At 40.4% G+C, this 14,207-nt stretch overlaps 1 protein-coding gene across 3 annotated transcripts in view; it reads right to left on the bottom strand.

Annotated features, from left to right (window-relative positions):
- Window positions 1–14,207, bottom strand: part of Astn1 (astrotactin 1) — a 318,227-nt gene that overhangs the window by 68,387 nt on the left and 235,633 nt on the right. For all 3 annotated transcript variants that reach the window (NM_001430009.1, NM_001170603.2, NM_001430010.1), the window contains 3 exon segments: window positions 4,123–4,311; window positions 6,930–7,034; window positions 13,249–13,376. In NM_001430009.1, coding sequence (NP_001416938.1) covers window positions 4,123–4,311; window positions 6,930–7,034; window positions 13,249–13,376 — 422 coding nt within the window.

The following is a 14,207-nucleotide window of genomic DNA, read 5'->3' as shown; positions in this document are numbered from 1 at the left end:
GCAGGCAAGGTTGGGAAGATGGACAGCTACAAGCCTCAAGGCTCAGAAGTGCAAAGAACTTCAGAGGCAAATGGGGGAGATTCAGGTTCTCAAGAAGCTCTTATCCTCTCTTTCTGAAGTCAGCCTTGCAAGCTTCAGCCTACTGAGCCCGGACCTGGACTTCTGGCCTCCAGAACTAGCAGAGAGTAACTTAATTCTCAGACTTCAAGCTCGTGTAATTTGTTACAGCAGCCACAGGAAACCGATACAGGGAGCAAAGCTGCACTTCTCATGTGGAGACAGCAGGAACGAGTAAGTGTGTGGTGGCTTCAAGCTGAGGAGCGATGCCATTAAATTGCATTTTTAAAAGGTAACAGATGGTGAATTTTAGAATGTAGTGAAATGGCAGGAAACAGAAGCAAAGGAGTTACAAGAGGAAGCCATTTAAATGGCATTCTTATTGATATAATAGCTATACAGATTTACTAGTACAACATGATGTATTGAATGATGCATATTATATATATGCATGATGTATGTTTGATGTAATAGCCCAAGTGAGGCGGTTAGCATATTCATCACCTTAAATTTTGATCACTCATTCATGATGAATATACTTAAATATTCACTTCTAGCTGTTTAGAATGTAACTTTGTAGCTAGCTATATTTACCCAACTGTGCAGTGCGTATCTATACTTAACTCCTGCTATCTATTACAGCATACCATATACGAGCTTCTAACTCTCTCCCCTTCCCCTTCACTCCCTCTAATCCAAATCATTGCTATAGCAATTGATATTGTAACCGCAACCTTGAGGAAAAGCAAAATAGGAGATGTGTTTAGAAAATATCTAGGTGGTGAAGAGGTCAGAACTTCATAGTGGTTTAGCGCAAAGGATAGGAAGAACAAAGACTCTTCACTTTAAATCGTGGGCCATTCATGGTTTTAGAATCTAGTGGTTACGGGGAATCCAGATGTTGGTCCCTGGAGTTCCTGGAGAAGATGCATGCAGAAGCCTTAAACATTCAGTAGCAATGAAGTACTGATTCTTGGAGGAAAGGAAAGGTTTTGGGGTGGTAGCTGAGAAAGACTTAGATGGAAATCACCAAACACCAGTGAAGAGGGAAGGAACAATAAAGATGAAAGGGGGTTGGAGACATGGCTCAGGGGTTAAGAATATTTGTTGCACTTTCAGAAGACTAGAGTTCAGTTCCTAGCATGCAAATTGGGTGACTCAGAACCACCAGTAACTCCTGTTCTAGAGGAACTGATACCTTCCCTTTGTCTCTGTGGGCACTAGCATCCTAGCACACCTGTTTCCAAACACACAGATACGCATGCGTGCGCGCGCGCGCGCACACACACACACACACACACACACACACACACAGAGAGAGAGAGAGAGAGAGAGAGAGAGAGAGAGAAACAAATATTCCAAAACATGAAAACTTTGCATCCTTATACTAGATGTAAATGATTTCCTTAAAGGAGTAAGGGAAAATGTGTAAAAATAGAGGAAAAGAACATAGGAACAGAATATGAATAGGAAGAGAATATGAACAGAACAGCAATGGCAACATCCTGTGAAGAGAGGATTTTTAAGGAGTGACATGATGATAGAAAGTCTATAGATAAGATAGATGGAGGGTCATAGAATAAATGCTAGTGACACTCTGATTAAAAAGTCCTTGGTTTTCTCCTCTAGTGCTGTTAAAAAGCAATCAGAAGAGTGCAGTGAAGTCAATGAGAGGCAGCAGAGGAATGGCATAGAAACTCTCAAGAAATGTATTGAGCATGTGTTTAAAGTAAACAGTTGTAAAAAAGGCTCATGTTTGTGAGCAGATGAGTTTTCAAAGACTTAACGTTGGGAAGAGAGTCAGTGGCCAAAAAGATAATAAAGACTTAATAAGGACACTGTTGACAATCATGGGGTGAGGTGAAACAGGACAGCTGGGAGCCAAAGTGCGGGCAGAGCGATTAGTCTGAGGTGGAAGAAATTCCTGTTTTCTGGATTCGAGGGTAAAGGATGATGAAAGGAGACCCAAGTAACTTTAGAGATTGATATACAGGGACACGAATGAGTAGAAAATTCTATTTGAATTGTGCTACTTTGTGAGAAAGAATGAAAGGGGGGAGAGGTAGAAAAAGAGAAAGAGAGAAAGTGGTCAAGTCTAATCTTAGAAGAAATAGAAGTATAGTTTTTCACAGGTTCCAAACGATTCATGTAGAAGTAGTTAATCCCAAATGCCAAACCACACAGTGACATCATGAGAAGTAAAAACCACTATTGGGTGGAAAGCTGCCTTCTAAAGATCCGGCCTAACCCATGCACCTCTGAGCTTTCATCAGTGCCCATGTTGTGTGGCCACAATGATGCCCACTTTAAAGTCTGTATCAGAAGGGCTTTTACACCAGTTACTATCTCCACTGTCACCACCGGCGACAACTGCAAGAAGCGATAACTGCAACAGGAATAGCAGCGAATGGTTGTGTTTTAGAGTTAAGGGACATCAGTGCCCCAGATTTAAACCCGAGAACCAGGACAGACAACAAAATAGATGACTCCAGTAGCTCACAGAGAAGTTTCAAGAATGGGGAACAGCAGGGTGAACATGGGCAGTAGTCACCCTTGCTTCTTATATGGCAGGCATAGCTAAGGCAAACTAAAATGACTGAATGCCTCTTGAAGGAAAACGACAAGTGAGAAGAGAGATAATCATATTTCTGAGAACTAAAGTCAGCAGTTGGATTGTGGCAAAGCTGGATCCTCAGTGCCAAGGGAGGCTTCCCATCAAAGGAAAGCCAGGCCCAGTGCCAAGGCTATGATGAAATTTCCCTTCTGGGTTCAGTATTTCTCTTTAAGGACAGTGTAGTCCTTGGAGAGAAGCAACATGTAGAGTCAGGAGCTTGGGGAAAGGTCAGATGTTTGTCTCCCAGAAATACCAGGCCTTGGCAACCACTGAACCCTTGTCAAGTAGGAACCGCTGTGATTCAGTCCCTGGACTGGGGAATGGAGACTTGAGGAAGCTCTGGCAGCTGGAGCTGATCTTATCTACAGACACTTAAAGTACACCGTTTTCTTGGCAAATTGGTTTCAGAACATTGTTTAGATTCCCAAGTTTGAGAAGCCGAGGCTGTTGTATCATGATTTTGGAGGACTCTGGCTTAGGGGATTATTTTTACAGCCACAGTAGCTCAGAGCTTAATCTTTTGGTCCTGGGAAAAAGATGCTAACCAGAAGAGAAGCCCAACACTTCTGCATCCTGTTGAGAAAGGTGAACGGGTTTGTATGGAGCTTGCAGAAACTGGCATACTCAAGCCACAGCCATAACTGCTCTTTGTTGAGAGAGATCCTAGTCTCGAAGGAAGTCTTGATGCATGATGGTTCAGGTATCCCATTTCTTGAATTTTGTTGTGTCAGTTCAAGACTTCCCTGTTAGCAGCTCACAAGTCCATAACCAGCTCTCATCAGAATATCCTGCAGATCGGCTCAGCAGGAAGTCCAAGAATGGCAATGCTAAATCAGTCTTGATGGGATTATAAATACTTAGGACAGCACCACGACTGTACAACAAAGTGACCTCAGAAGGTTTGAACGTTTTCAGGATCACATTTGTTGGTCATTCACTTGCTGTTCTGAGAGCAGAGACAATGTTTATTTTTAAGCCTGTCATCCAACACTATGACATTTCTTCCAAACACAAATCAATAGGAAAAATGAAAAATAAACCTAAATATAGTGCAAGAATGAACAAGAAGGCACCTAGCATGTCATTCCTGTGAGAGGCTAAGAGGCAATATGTTGGCGTTGCTGTGGGTAAATGGACTGGAACATTCTCCCCCTTCTCTCCTACTTCACAGCAACAGAATGGATAGTGGCTGTCAACTGTTAGTGGACTCTCTATACTAACTAACATAGTAAACATATGGTTACAATTCCATTCTCCATCATCTAATATCCTCATTTTAAGGTTTGATTTTAGCAAATCGACCTTAGAGATTTTGCATTTAGGTACACAGAATGGAGGGCAATCGGAATTAATCCTTTTTCAATGGAGCCTTTAGGTTTGGCTGTACAGATTGCATGTGGGCAGATAGGACTTGCTCAGGTGTAAAATTTGCCACTGGGCAGGCCACTCACCTTTACTGATGTCTTCATATTCCAGCCAGAGTCTCCTCTGGACTTGTTTGTTTGGGTACCATATAGAACAGGATTCCTCAAAGCCGTAGACAGCTTCCTGGATGTAATGGTTACCAAACTGATCCAATAAGGCCACAAAATCTGCACGAGATGTAGCCCCATCCAAGGAGTGAAGAGCGTTGCTGAAGGCTATGGGAAAAATAAGGATGGGAACTCACCCGTTAGGTATACATGGATTCCTAGGCAACTTGGACCCAAATATGATCCTGTGACTTAAAGTAGTGTTTGAGAGCTAGATAGGAATCTCATGCATTTCTGTTTAACTGAAATAAATATTCCCTTTCCCAAATAGATATCTTTTCAAGTATGTTGGTTGTGTTGTTTAATTTTATTCAAGTTAAGCAGAGGAGTGCAAATTCTGATTCCTGCAACCATTAAGTAAATGGTTTTTGTATCCCCTAAAACTGCAGTTCATGACACTAAGCCAATTTAGTCAGTTCAATTAATCACATTTTAAAAATAGAAAGAGAACAGCTTAGTCTAAAATAGAAACAAGTACTAGCAGGGGACATTTTACATCCTAAGGTGAGGCGTTGTTTTATGATACATTTGTTGTATGAATGTGGTATGGGTGAAGCTCAGGGTCATAAGATAAAAAGAAACATTCTTTGGGTAAAGACTGATGTCTAATACTGATTGTCAACTTGACAGGCTCTGGAATCATCTAGGTAGTGAGTTTCTGAGCATGTGTATGAAGGAGTTTCTAGTTTAAGTTAGTTGAGGTGTGTCCTGTTTGGTGTTTGTTAACTTGGTGTAAACCTAGATATATTGATATATTGAAGAAAAAAGGAAAAAGGAGGAGGAAGTGGAAGAAGAGGAAGAGGAGGAGGAAGTGGAAGAAGAGGAGGAGGAGGAGGAGGAGGAATATTGAAGAAATGAAGAAATGTTTTCATAAGATTTGCCTATAAGGGGGTTGGGGATTTAGCTCAGTGGTAGAGCACTTGCCTAGCAAGCGCAAGGCCCTGCCTGGGTTCGGTCCCCGGCTCCGAAAAAAAAGAAAAAAGAAAAAAAAAGATTTGCCTATAAGCAAGTCTGTTGAGTACTTATTTTAAATTAATGATTGATGTGGAATGACCTAGCCCACTGCAGGTGATGTCAAGCCTTGGCAGGTGGGCTTTAGTTGTATAAGAAAATGAGAAAGCCATCAAGGAGCAAGCAAGTAAGCAACATTCCTCCATGGCTTCATCTTCAGTCCCTGCCTAGAGTTCCTGCTTTAGTTTCCTTCAGTGATGTTCCATTAATGAGAAAGTGTGAGATCCAATAAACCCTTTCCTCCTGAAGTTGAAGTTATGGTGTTTTATCTCAGTAAAAATAATAACTGAGAGAAGGTGGGAAGACCTACCCTAGCTCTGGGTGGTGCCATTGCATGGGCTCCGTTTCTGGACAGAATACAAAGGAAAAGCACAGTGAACACCAGCATGCATCTCTCTCTGCTTCCTAAGTGCAGACACAGTGTGGCCAGGTGTCGCCAGATTGTGCCACCATTTCTCTAATGTGGCAATGACTCTTAAGTTAATTGTATCATGTGTTTTCTGTCATATCAGTGAAAAAAACAAAAACTAAGGAATATAGGGACCAAAAATGTTTGCAAAACATTTGACTAAGAAATGGGTAATGAAAAGACAATGGAAGAATATAGGTAGGAAAGGTCACTGAAACAATACTTCTATTTTATTGTATGAAAACCAAATGAAAAAGAAGTGGAAAATGATGAGCAGCAGAACTCTGTGTGTCTCTTCACCCCAGCTAATTCTCTTTGTAGTTTCTGCTTTTCTTCAACAGCCTCATGGGAGAAAATGGTCAGTAGTAAATCTACCAACTCTAATACTTTATCCGGCCAGCTCTTTTCATCCCTCTTTTCTAAACATTCTTTTTGAGGATGTGGCTCATTTTCCATAATTCTTTTTAAGTTGTTTGTTTGATTTTGTTTTGTTTTATTTTACTTTGTTATTTTGAGACAGGGTTTCGCCGTGTCGCCAGCTGTCTGAGATCTCACTTGGCAGACCAGGCTATTCTAGAACTCAGATCCACCTGTCTCTGCATCCCACGTGCTGAGATTAAAGCCCAGCTTTCAGAATTCTTAATGGTCAATTACCTTCCTCTACTGACCCTGAGATTCTACCTTCCTTCTGCTGACTCTAGGACCCTAAATAAGCTGAGAAGTCACTACTCCTTATTAGATATAGTGAAGCTGCAATGTTTATATATCATTACATTCTATGTAATAGAGTGTAACACCTATTACTGCATATAGTTAAAGACAGATTTTTCTGTTGTTTTTTTTATAGAAATCGTTCTATTACATTTGCTGTTTAGGATATGCCCCATTTCCTATTTCTTTCTTTTCACTTTCTTCTGGCTACTTGTGTTTTTTTGTTGGGGCAGGGGGTGAGGAAACATCACATGAAATCTTTAAATGGTGGTTTTGTTCTTTCAAATGCTTATTCTGACAATCTATGAAAATCCCACTTTAAAAAAAATACTCTCCTCACTCTGAATAATCACAGAAAAAAAATGATATTTTCACTGGTTCCAGCCTTGCCAATTCTATAGTATAAGATATGCCTTGCAATATAATCTGTGTGTAGAAAATAATCCCATTCTATCCATTTGCCCGGAAGAGTCAATCTGTTCGCATTGGTTGCACGTCTCATAGAGTCGACTGTGTGTTAGTCTACTTCTGAGCCGAATGATTTCTTTGGAAAGAAATTTCCAAGCCTAGGGGGAAGGCTTGCTGTAGTGCTCACCCTGAGAGATGGCCGCTTGGTTGAGTTTGATGTGGTACATCACAGACCGAACCTTCCAGTGCTGCAGCACCGGGTATCCAGACACTTCACTGAAGTTCACCATCCCTGGGGATAGAGGAGACAGAAGGTCAGTGTGTGAGGCTGACTCACAAGTCCCAAGTTGAAAAGCATGACCCAGTTCAATTAAGCTAAGGATGTAATGGTGAGAAAATTATGAAGGGCTCTTTGATGGAAAGACTTTCCAGGAGAGTAGTCAGTCGTAACAACCATCCGCTGTTGAACTCTTGATCTCTGCTGGGCATTTTGCTAAGCACTTTGCATATGTTAAACCATTTGATCCTTCTGCTATAGGTGTTATTATCTATACCTGCCAAATGAAGACATTGACACCCCGAGAGGGCGTGTATATAAAGTATCCAGGACACTAGGTTAAGGCAGGGTGGCGTCCCAGATATGCCTGAACCTAGGCCCAGGCTCCTTACTCACTATATTGTAAAATCTAAACAATAAATTTATATTCAACCCTAGACTTATTATAATGCCAGATTCATAGTCTCAAAAAAATGTAGTAATTGACTCAGTTCACGTAACTATAACATTGATTTTTGTGTCATTTAACTGATTTATATTTGGTATTTACACTTTGATTATTCTGAGGCTGATTATGCTTATTTCCCTTTTCCCAGAAAGGACAGTGTCAAGGTAACTAAGTCATCAAAGGGTAGTGGTAGCCAAATATCGAGCACCATCTATGTGCCAGGCAATAAGTTATGTATTTAAGGCACCCATTACCTATGAGAAAAATCGAGATTCTGAGAAGCTAAGTCTGTTGCCCAAGTTCCTCTCAACACATGACTCCTTAGAGTCTTTACACATTATCAATGATGTGCTCTTTCTTAAGAGCTGGGAAAAAGAGTTCTCCAATTTGAATTCTAACCACTACTAAAAATATAATATCCTAGAGGAACAAAATAATTGGGCCAAAGGAAATAAAATAATGTCTTCCTGAGTTTATTTAAAAAAACAATTTTAGCTTCATTTCTGTAACTGACATGTGCCTAACTGTGTGCATACATGTACACATATGCAAATGCATACTTCAAGTGTACATGACACACTGTGCATGATACATAGACTGTGTGTGAACAAGTATGGCAGTGAAATAGACAATTGCAGTCAATTCTTCAACCCTTTTTGGCTTATGCTTCTTCAGACTAAATCAACTAATAAAATACCTAAATGAAATGGAGAGTGGGCAGGATTAATTAGCTGCTTGTCAACTCTGATCAAATTAGGTGAGTAATTACCAACTTTCCATTTCTGTGTGAATCATGTGGGGAGAATCATTGGTAAAAGGAAGAAAGGTCAAGACAAGTTGCTTAGTGGAGCAACTTAAATTTTCTCTCAGGTAATCAAAAAGAAGATTCATGCAATGAAGGGAAGGTTTTGGTGTTCTCATTTGAATGTTCAACTTTCAAGGTATGAAGCTTTTTGATAACATTCAAATGACTACCAACTTTGGCTTTTCACCTTCATGTTGACTTCAAAGGCGCACAAATGAAATTCAGACTTAACCAATGTAAGACTTCATTACCTGAAAGGTACAATTCATTAACACAGAAAACACATGGGCAGTGCAGAGCCATTTAATATCTATATCAGGGCAGCCACTCTGTTGCTGTCTGATAATGCCTATGTATAAAACACACCAAGTCTAATACACCAAGATTTTCAACAATGGAGGGTAGAGGCCTTTAATTGAACTGTGTCCTGGTAGAAAAAATAATACATAAGAAACCAGGCTCCAAGGCTAATACTGTTACTACAGAATGACAATTACTTTGATGTCTGTCATGTCTTCGTCTCACAACCCAAGTAGCTTCTGTCTGGCTACTTGGCTTTGGGACATTTTGGTTTCCCAGATGTTTAATCTGCAAAGTCAGAGGTGCAGCTGGAATGAATTCTAGTTTCTTTTGCAATTTTGTGATCTCATATAACATCAGGCAAGTGATGAACATGGTCTGTATTTGTATCTGAAAAAATGGGTATTTATCTCACTTACTAAATAGGTAAGTGGCCAGAGCAGAATAAAATTATGAACATAAAACAATTTAGGAGGGAATAAATCAACAGGTGCAAGCATGTCCCTGTGACATTGTCACCTTTCTGTCCCCACCCCATCTTTTCCTCTACCCCTACATATGTATTTGACATTTCTCAATGCAGACATTGCTGTGACTTTATGGACTTCATCCTAAAACAACACCGAGGATTTAAGAATTAGTATGATGCCTGGGTATTTGGAGATAGGCATAATGCTATCCCACCTCTACCCAGGATGAGCTAACTAGACGTGGTTACTTAACCTCTAAGCACAATTCCAGTGGCTATGTTCAGGCTCCACTGTAGCCAGGGAAGCAGCTACCTAACTGTTAATGCTTGGGAAATGTCTGTGCCTACTCACAGATAATTCTTCACCTAGTCAAAAGGGAAGAATAAAGTATGCACTTTCTAGCATGCATGGGTTTCTTTCCCGGAGTGTCCATGACATTCGCTCGGGTTTATTTGATTGTTATTTTTGGAATGCACTTACACTAAATGGAAAACTAGGCCAGTCTCTACCAACTCATTCAGGGAGAAACCTAAAACCCACAAACCAGTTGTGTGGAAAGTCAGCCCTTCCCTAGCATATGACCTGAGAGGCCCAATGATTATTCCTACAACCATTTCATTCAAACACCCAGGATCTTATTAATAACTGTCTATCTAATCCGTGCCCCAAGGCCATGGCAGAGGTTCCAGTGAGCTTATCTACAGTCTCCCCATGTCAACAGCTGCCAGTCACCCTTGCAACCTTCCCCTTTCTCATCATGAAGCTTTCCCACTTTTCTTCCAACTTTTAAGGCTGTGCCAAAACATGCATGATAGCTGCTGCATTCCTTGCTATCACCAGCCCAGAATAAATATCAGTTACCTGTTTGGCACCATTTGATTGGCCTTTCTTCATTTGCATGCAGCCTATAACAATGGAAAGGCCTGGGGAGCTTAGAGTATTTAACTGTTATTCCGAAGAAGCCAACGAAGATTTATAAATCTGTATTTCCAGTGTTATTTAATAATTCTGCCAGATGGTCTGTGTGCAAAGGATTCTCTAATTGAATAGGATTGGGGATTGCTGGGTTAAATAACGTGAAGGGGATTTCTTGCCTGCAGGCTTGCTATACTAAGGTGATGTAAATTATTGAGGGGAGGATGCTGCATGCAGATTTCTGAACATATTTGAAGTCAGAGAAAAGCAAAAACCATGCTTAGAAATGCTGAGACAGAAGACTCTGAAGATCACTTTAGCTCTAAAACCTTCCGAGCTTGTAGGTTTGGGAGGATTATGACTCCTAACAACACAGAGTGGGACAGAAAGGTTCACTGTATTAACACATGAAAAGCTGTCACTAAATCGTTGCCAGAACTAGAGACGATGGAAGGTATTGGGTCAGCCATATCTTTAATCAATCCTTCTAGTTGTTCTAGGCTTTATAAACACAAGGGAAAGAGTTCACTCTTTACTACTATCACAGAAAGGCACGCCCTTTCTAGCTCTGCTATACGAAAATAGGTTAAAAGCTGGGTAGAAATGCAGCCAGGTCAAGAACTGTGCATTCCCTCTGTGTGTCCTATTCTCTCTTCTTTGGAGCCATGCAGATTAAATGGTCTCAATCTCTCTCTCTCTCTCTCTCTCTCTCTCTCTCTCTCTCTCTCTCTCTCTCTCTCCCCCCCCTCTTCCTTTTTTAACTCTGCTAAGCCACGTGAAGAAAGGTCCAAGAACACAGGGGAAAATACAATTCTGTTGTGCTAAGAATGCAATTTGAAGCTCTCCCTTATCTCAAAGGTGTGGATTCAAACAGAGGTGCTTCTGATGCTTCTCAGCTCTATTCCCCTCACTCCAGCTGAAAAGCTGCTGGTATCACCCTAAGCTGCGCTGGGTATCCTCCTAGCCTGGTAATAGCAGAACAATCTTCACTTCCAAAATCAAACATAAACTTGGGGGGAGGGGTGTGTGATTCCTGAATGAGTCTTTAAGTAATTTATTGGTAGCATGAAACTTGCCCTGTGGGTAGGTCTCCGCCCCCAAGCTTCTTTTATACACACACACACACACACACACACACACACACACACACACACACTCACACACACACACAGAGAGAGAGAGAGAGAGAGAGAGAGAGAGAGAGAGAGAGACAAAGAGAAAGAGGTGCTTTTCAGTAAATAAATGGAAAGTGATGTTAGAAATTTATGAGGACCTTTCATCCTCTGTTTCTCTGTCTCTATGTTTCTCTCTCTCTCTCTCTCTCTCTCTCTCTCTCTCTCTCTCTCTCTCTCTCCCTCTCTTCATATGTGTATATGTGTGTAGTCAATCTTCCATAGACAACTGACTTTTTATTTTGAAGGTATTTCTTGAAAGTCCAGAACATATCTACTTATTATTATTATTATTATTATTATTATTATTATTATTATTATTATTATTATTTTATGTTGCTTTCTTTCCTACTATAGGGAAGACATGTAAGAGGCATGGGCAACTTTTTTGACATTGAGACATGATATTATTGAGTCACAACGTTGTCATCTACAATGGAGGATAAATAAAAGAAAAAAAAAGAGTAAAAAGAAAAGGATAAGAAAAAAAGCAAAAATTATCAAAATATCTCATAGTGTTTTAAATAAGTTTATCATTTTATGCTAGCCACATTTACCACAGTATATAGACACAAGTTGTTTATACATGCTGAACAGTACTTTTCATCAGTACATTTATTTAGTTAATAAACACAGATGTCACAATGTGTTAGGAACCACTTTTGTGAGTGTTAGTCTCTCGTATCAGTTCTATAAGGAAGGCAGTGTTCCAATCCACATTTTTTTCTTTATTAACTTGAGTATTTCTTATTTACATTTCGATTGTTATTCCCTTTCCCGCTTTCCGGGCCAACATTCCCCTAACCCCTCCCGCTCCCCTTCTATATGGGTGTTCCCCTCCCCATCCTCCCCCCATTACTGCCCTCCCCCCAACAATCACGTTCACTAGGGGTTCAGTCTTATCAGGACCAAGGGCTTCCCCTTCCACTGGTGCTCTTACTAGGCTATTCATTGTTACCTATGAGGTTGGAGCCCAGTGTCAGTCCATGTATAGTCTTTGGATAGTGGCTTAGTCCCTGGAAGCTCTGGTTGGTTGGCATTGTTGTTTGTATGGGGTCTTGAGCCCCTTTAAGTTCTTCCAGTCCTTTCTCTGGCAATCCACATTTTTAAGGGTAAAAGAAACCCAAGCACAGAGAAATTAAGTAGCTTGGCCTGAACTTAGACCTGTAAGGAGTTGATCTCAGCTGTCAGGGTCCAGAGCACATGCTAATTATTACTACACTTCATTCCCTTGGGAAGAACCACCTCTAACCCCTGGTGTCTGCTGAAGGCTCAGCCATTCCTTAGAAAATGGAGGAAAAGAGGCAGCAGGTAGAGAATAAGAAAGACAGAATGAACAAGGCAGAGGGATAGTGAAGAAACAAGCATAATAAACGAAATTGAACTCATGCATATTGTCCTAGCAAATGATGCCTAATCCCAAGTCACTGATTTTCTACAGTTCATGGGACACCTGAAGTCCCTTCGTAGCTCAAAGAGGATCTAGCCAGAAGCCAAGACCAGGAAAGGAACATTACACCCTTTGGTCCTGCCTGGGCTGATGAAGCTACATCTCTGTCTCTTATAGGCTGAGAGGAGAAACTAGAATGGAAGAATAGGGAGGAGGCTTTATTGTCTCCTTCACGAGCTGAGAGATCAGGAGGCCTTCATGTAACAGCCAGACTCAAACATAAGGTCACTGGATAACAAAACTCTGCAAGTCTCTGTCTTATCTCACTGCTCCATAAGTTCTTTGCAGAGAACTCAACCACACTATTAATGCACATTTAGAGGGAGATATGCAATCCATCTTCTCTCTGTCGCCATGACCTACATACCTCTAACAGACAAAACCTTGGCATGCATATGCCTCTATTATGACATTTTTTTCTGATGAATTCCTATAAAATTTAGCAAGAAAAAAATATTGTCACAGCAAATTTGTAGCAATTCTATGAGAATATTGACAATTTTACTGACAATTAATCCTAATAATGTTTGATTTTATAACCAAGTTTATCATGTTTCAGTGAAGCCACTGACTTAGAAACACATAAGGGCATAGTCAAGCTGGTGGAATGATTTTAACAAACTATAGACAGCTGTCTAGGTTTGGCTGGGAAAGTGAAGGCACTCTTACCAGTCAAGAAGTCAGGGTCAGGAGTGGGCTCCGAGATTTCCTCTAGGCACTGATTCTCCAGTGGGACAGAGGCAACCACAAGACCATCCGGCAGTTGCTGGTCTAAACCACGAGCAAAGTTGTTTTGTCTAGAAACAGAGCACATCTTGGTTTTCTGAGTGTCCATGGTACCCCTCAGCAGGGACTCTATATTTTAACACACAGTCATAATAAGTCTTTATTTTTATTGAAAGTCATGCCTCACCTTGGTACTCACATCATGACAGAGTTGTATGAATAAGGGAAGTAAATGGGAGTAAGGGGGCACAGAGATAAGAGGCAAATCAGCTGAAAACCTTTATTGGCAGAGTAGAGAATGATTCCCTCTACCCCAGTTTTTCCCTCTGACTCCCTCTTTACAAGATATCAGCATTCTCCGTTACATCTGTAGACTACAGAGAAGACTTAGGCCATCACAAGATCAATTCTGATACCACACTTCTTGCCCTGGCAAATCAATGCCATTGACGAAAGTGAAAAAAAAATACTTGTAAAATCTCCTGTTCATAACAGAAACAGGAATTATCTTGAAAATTGTCTCCAATTTGTTAGCAAGAGTTTCCAAGGCTTAGATTGCTACCAAGTTGTGTTTCATGTTGAATACTGACATCACCATTATCATCATCATCTCATAGACAGTGATTCAAAAAATAACCCCAAACAGAACAAGAGCAGGAGTCAAATGGTCAAATAAAGAATTTGTAAAAAAAAAAAAAAAAGAGTCAAAATAAATGGCTCAAATATTTTGTCTTCGGGAATGCTTTATAATCTGCAAAATAACTAAATGTTCCAAATACTTAGCTATGATCATAACTGTCAATATTTACCATGTTAGAAATTAAAAGAGAAATTTAAAAAATTAATTCACATAAAAGTACTAATAAGCCCATTCAATATTAAGTTGTTTTATGGGAAAGAGG

The sequence above is a fragment of the Rattus norvegicus genome, chromosome 13 (assembly GCF_021556685.1).
Source record: "Rattus norvegicus strain SHRSP/BbbUtx chromosome 13, alternate assembly SHRSP_T2T, whole genome shotgun sequence".
Classification (NCBI taxonomy): domain Eukaryota; kingdom Metazoa; phylum Chordata; class Mammalia; order Rodentia; family Muridae; genus Rattus; species Rattus norvegicus.
The sequence above is the reverse complement of the archived record's forward strand: the minus strand, read 5'-3'. Positions and strand labels throughout refer to the sequence as shown.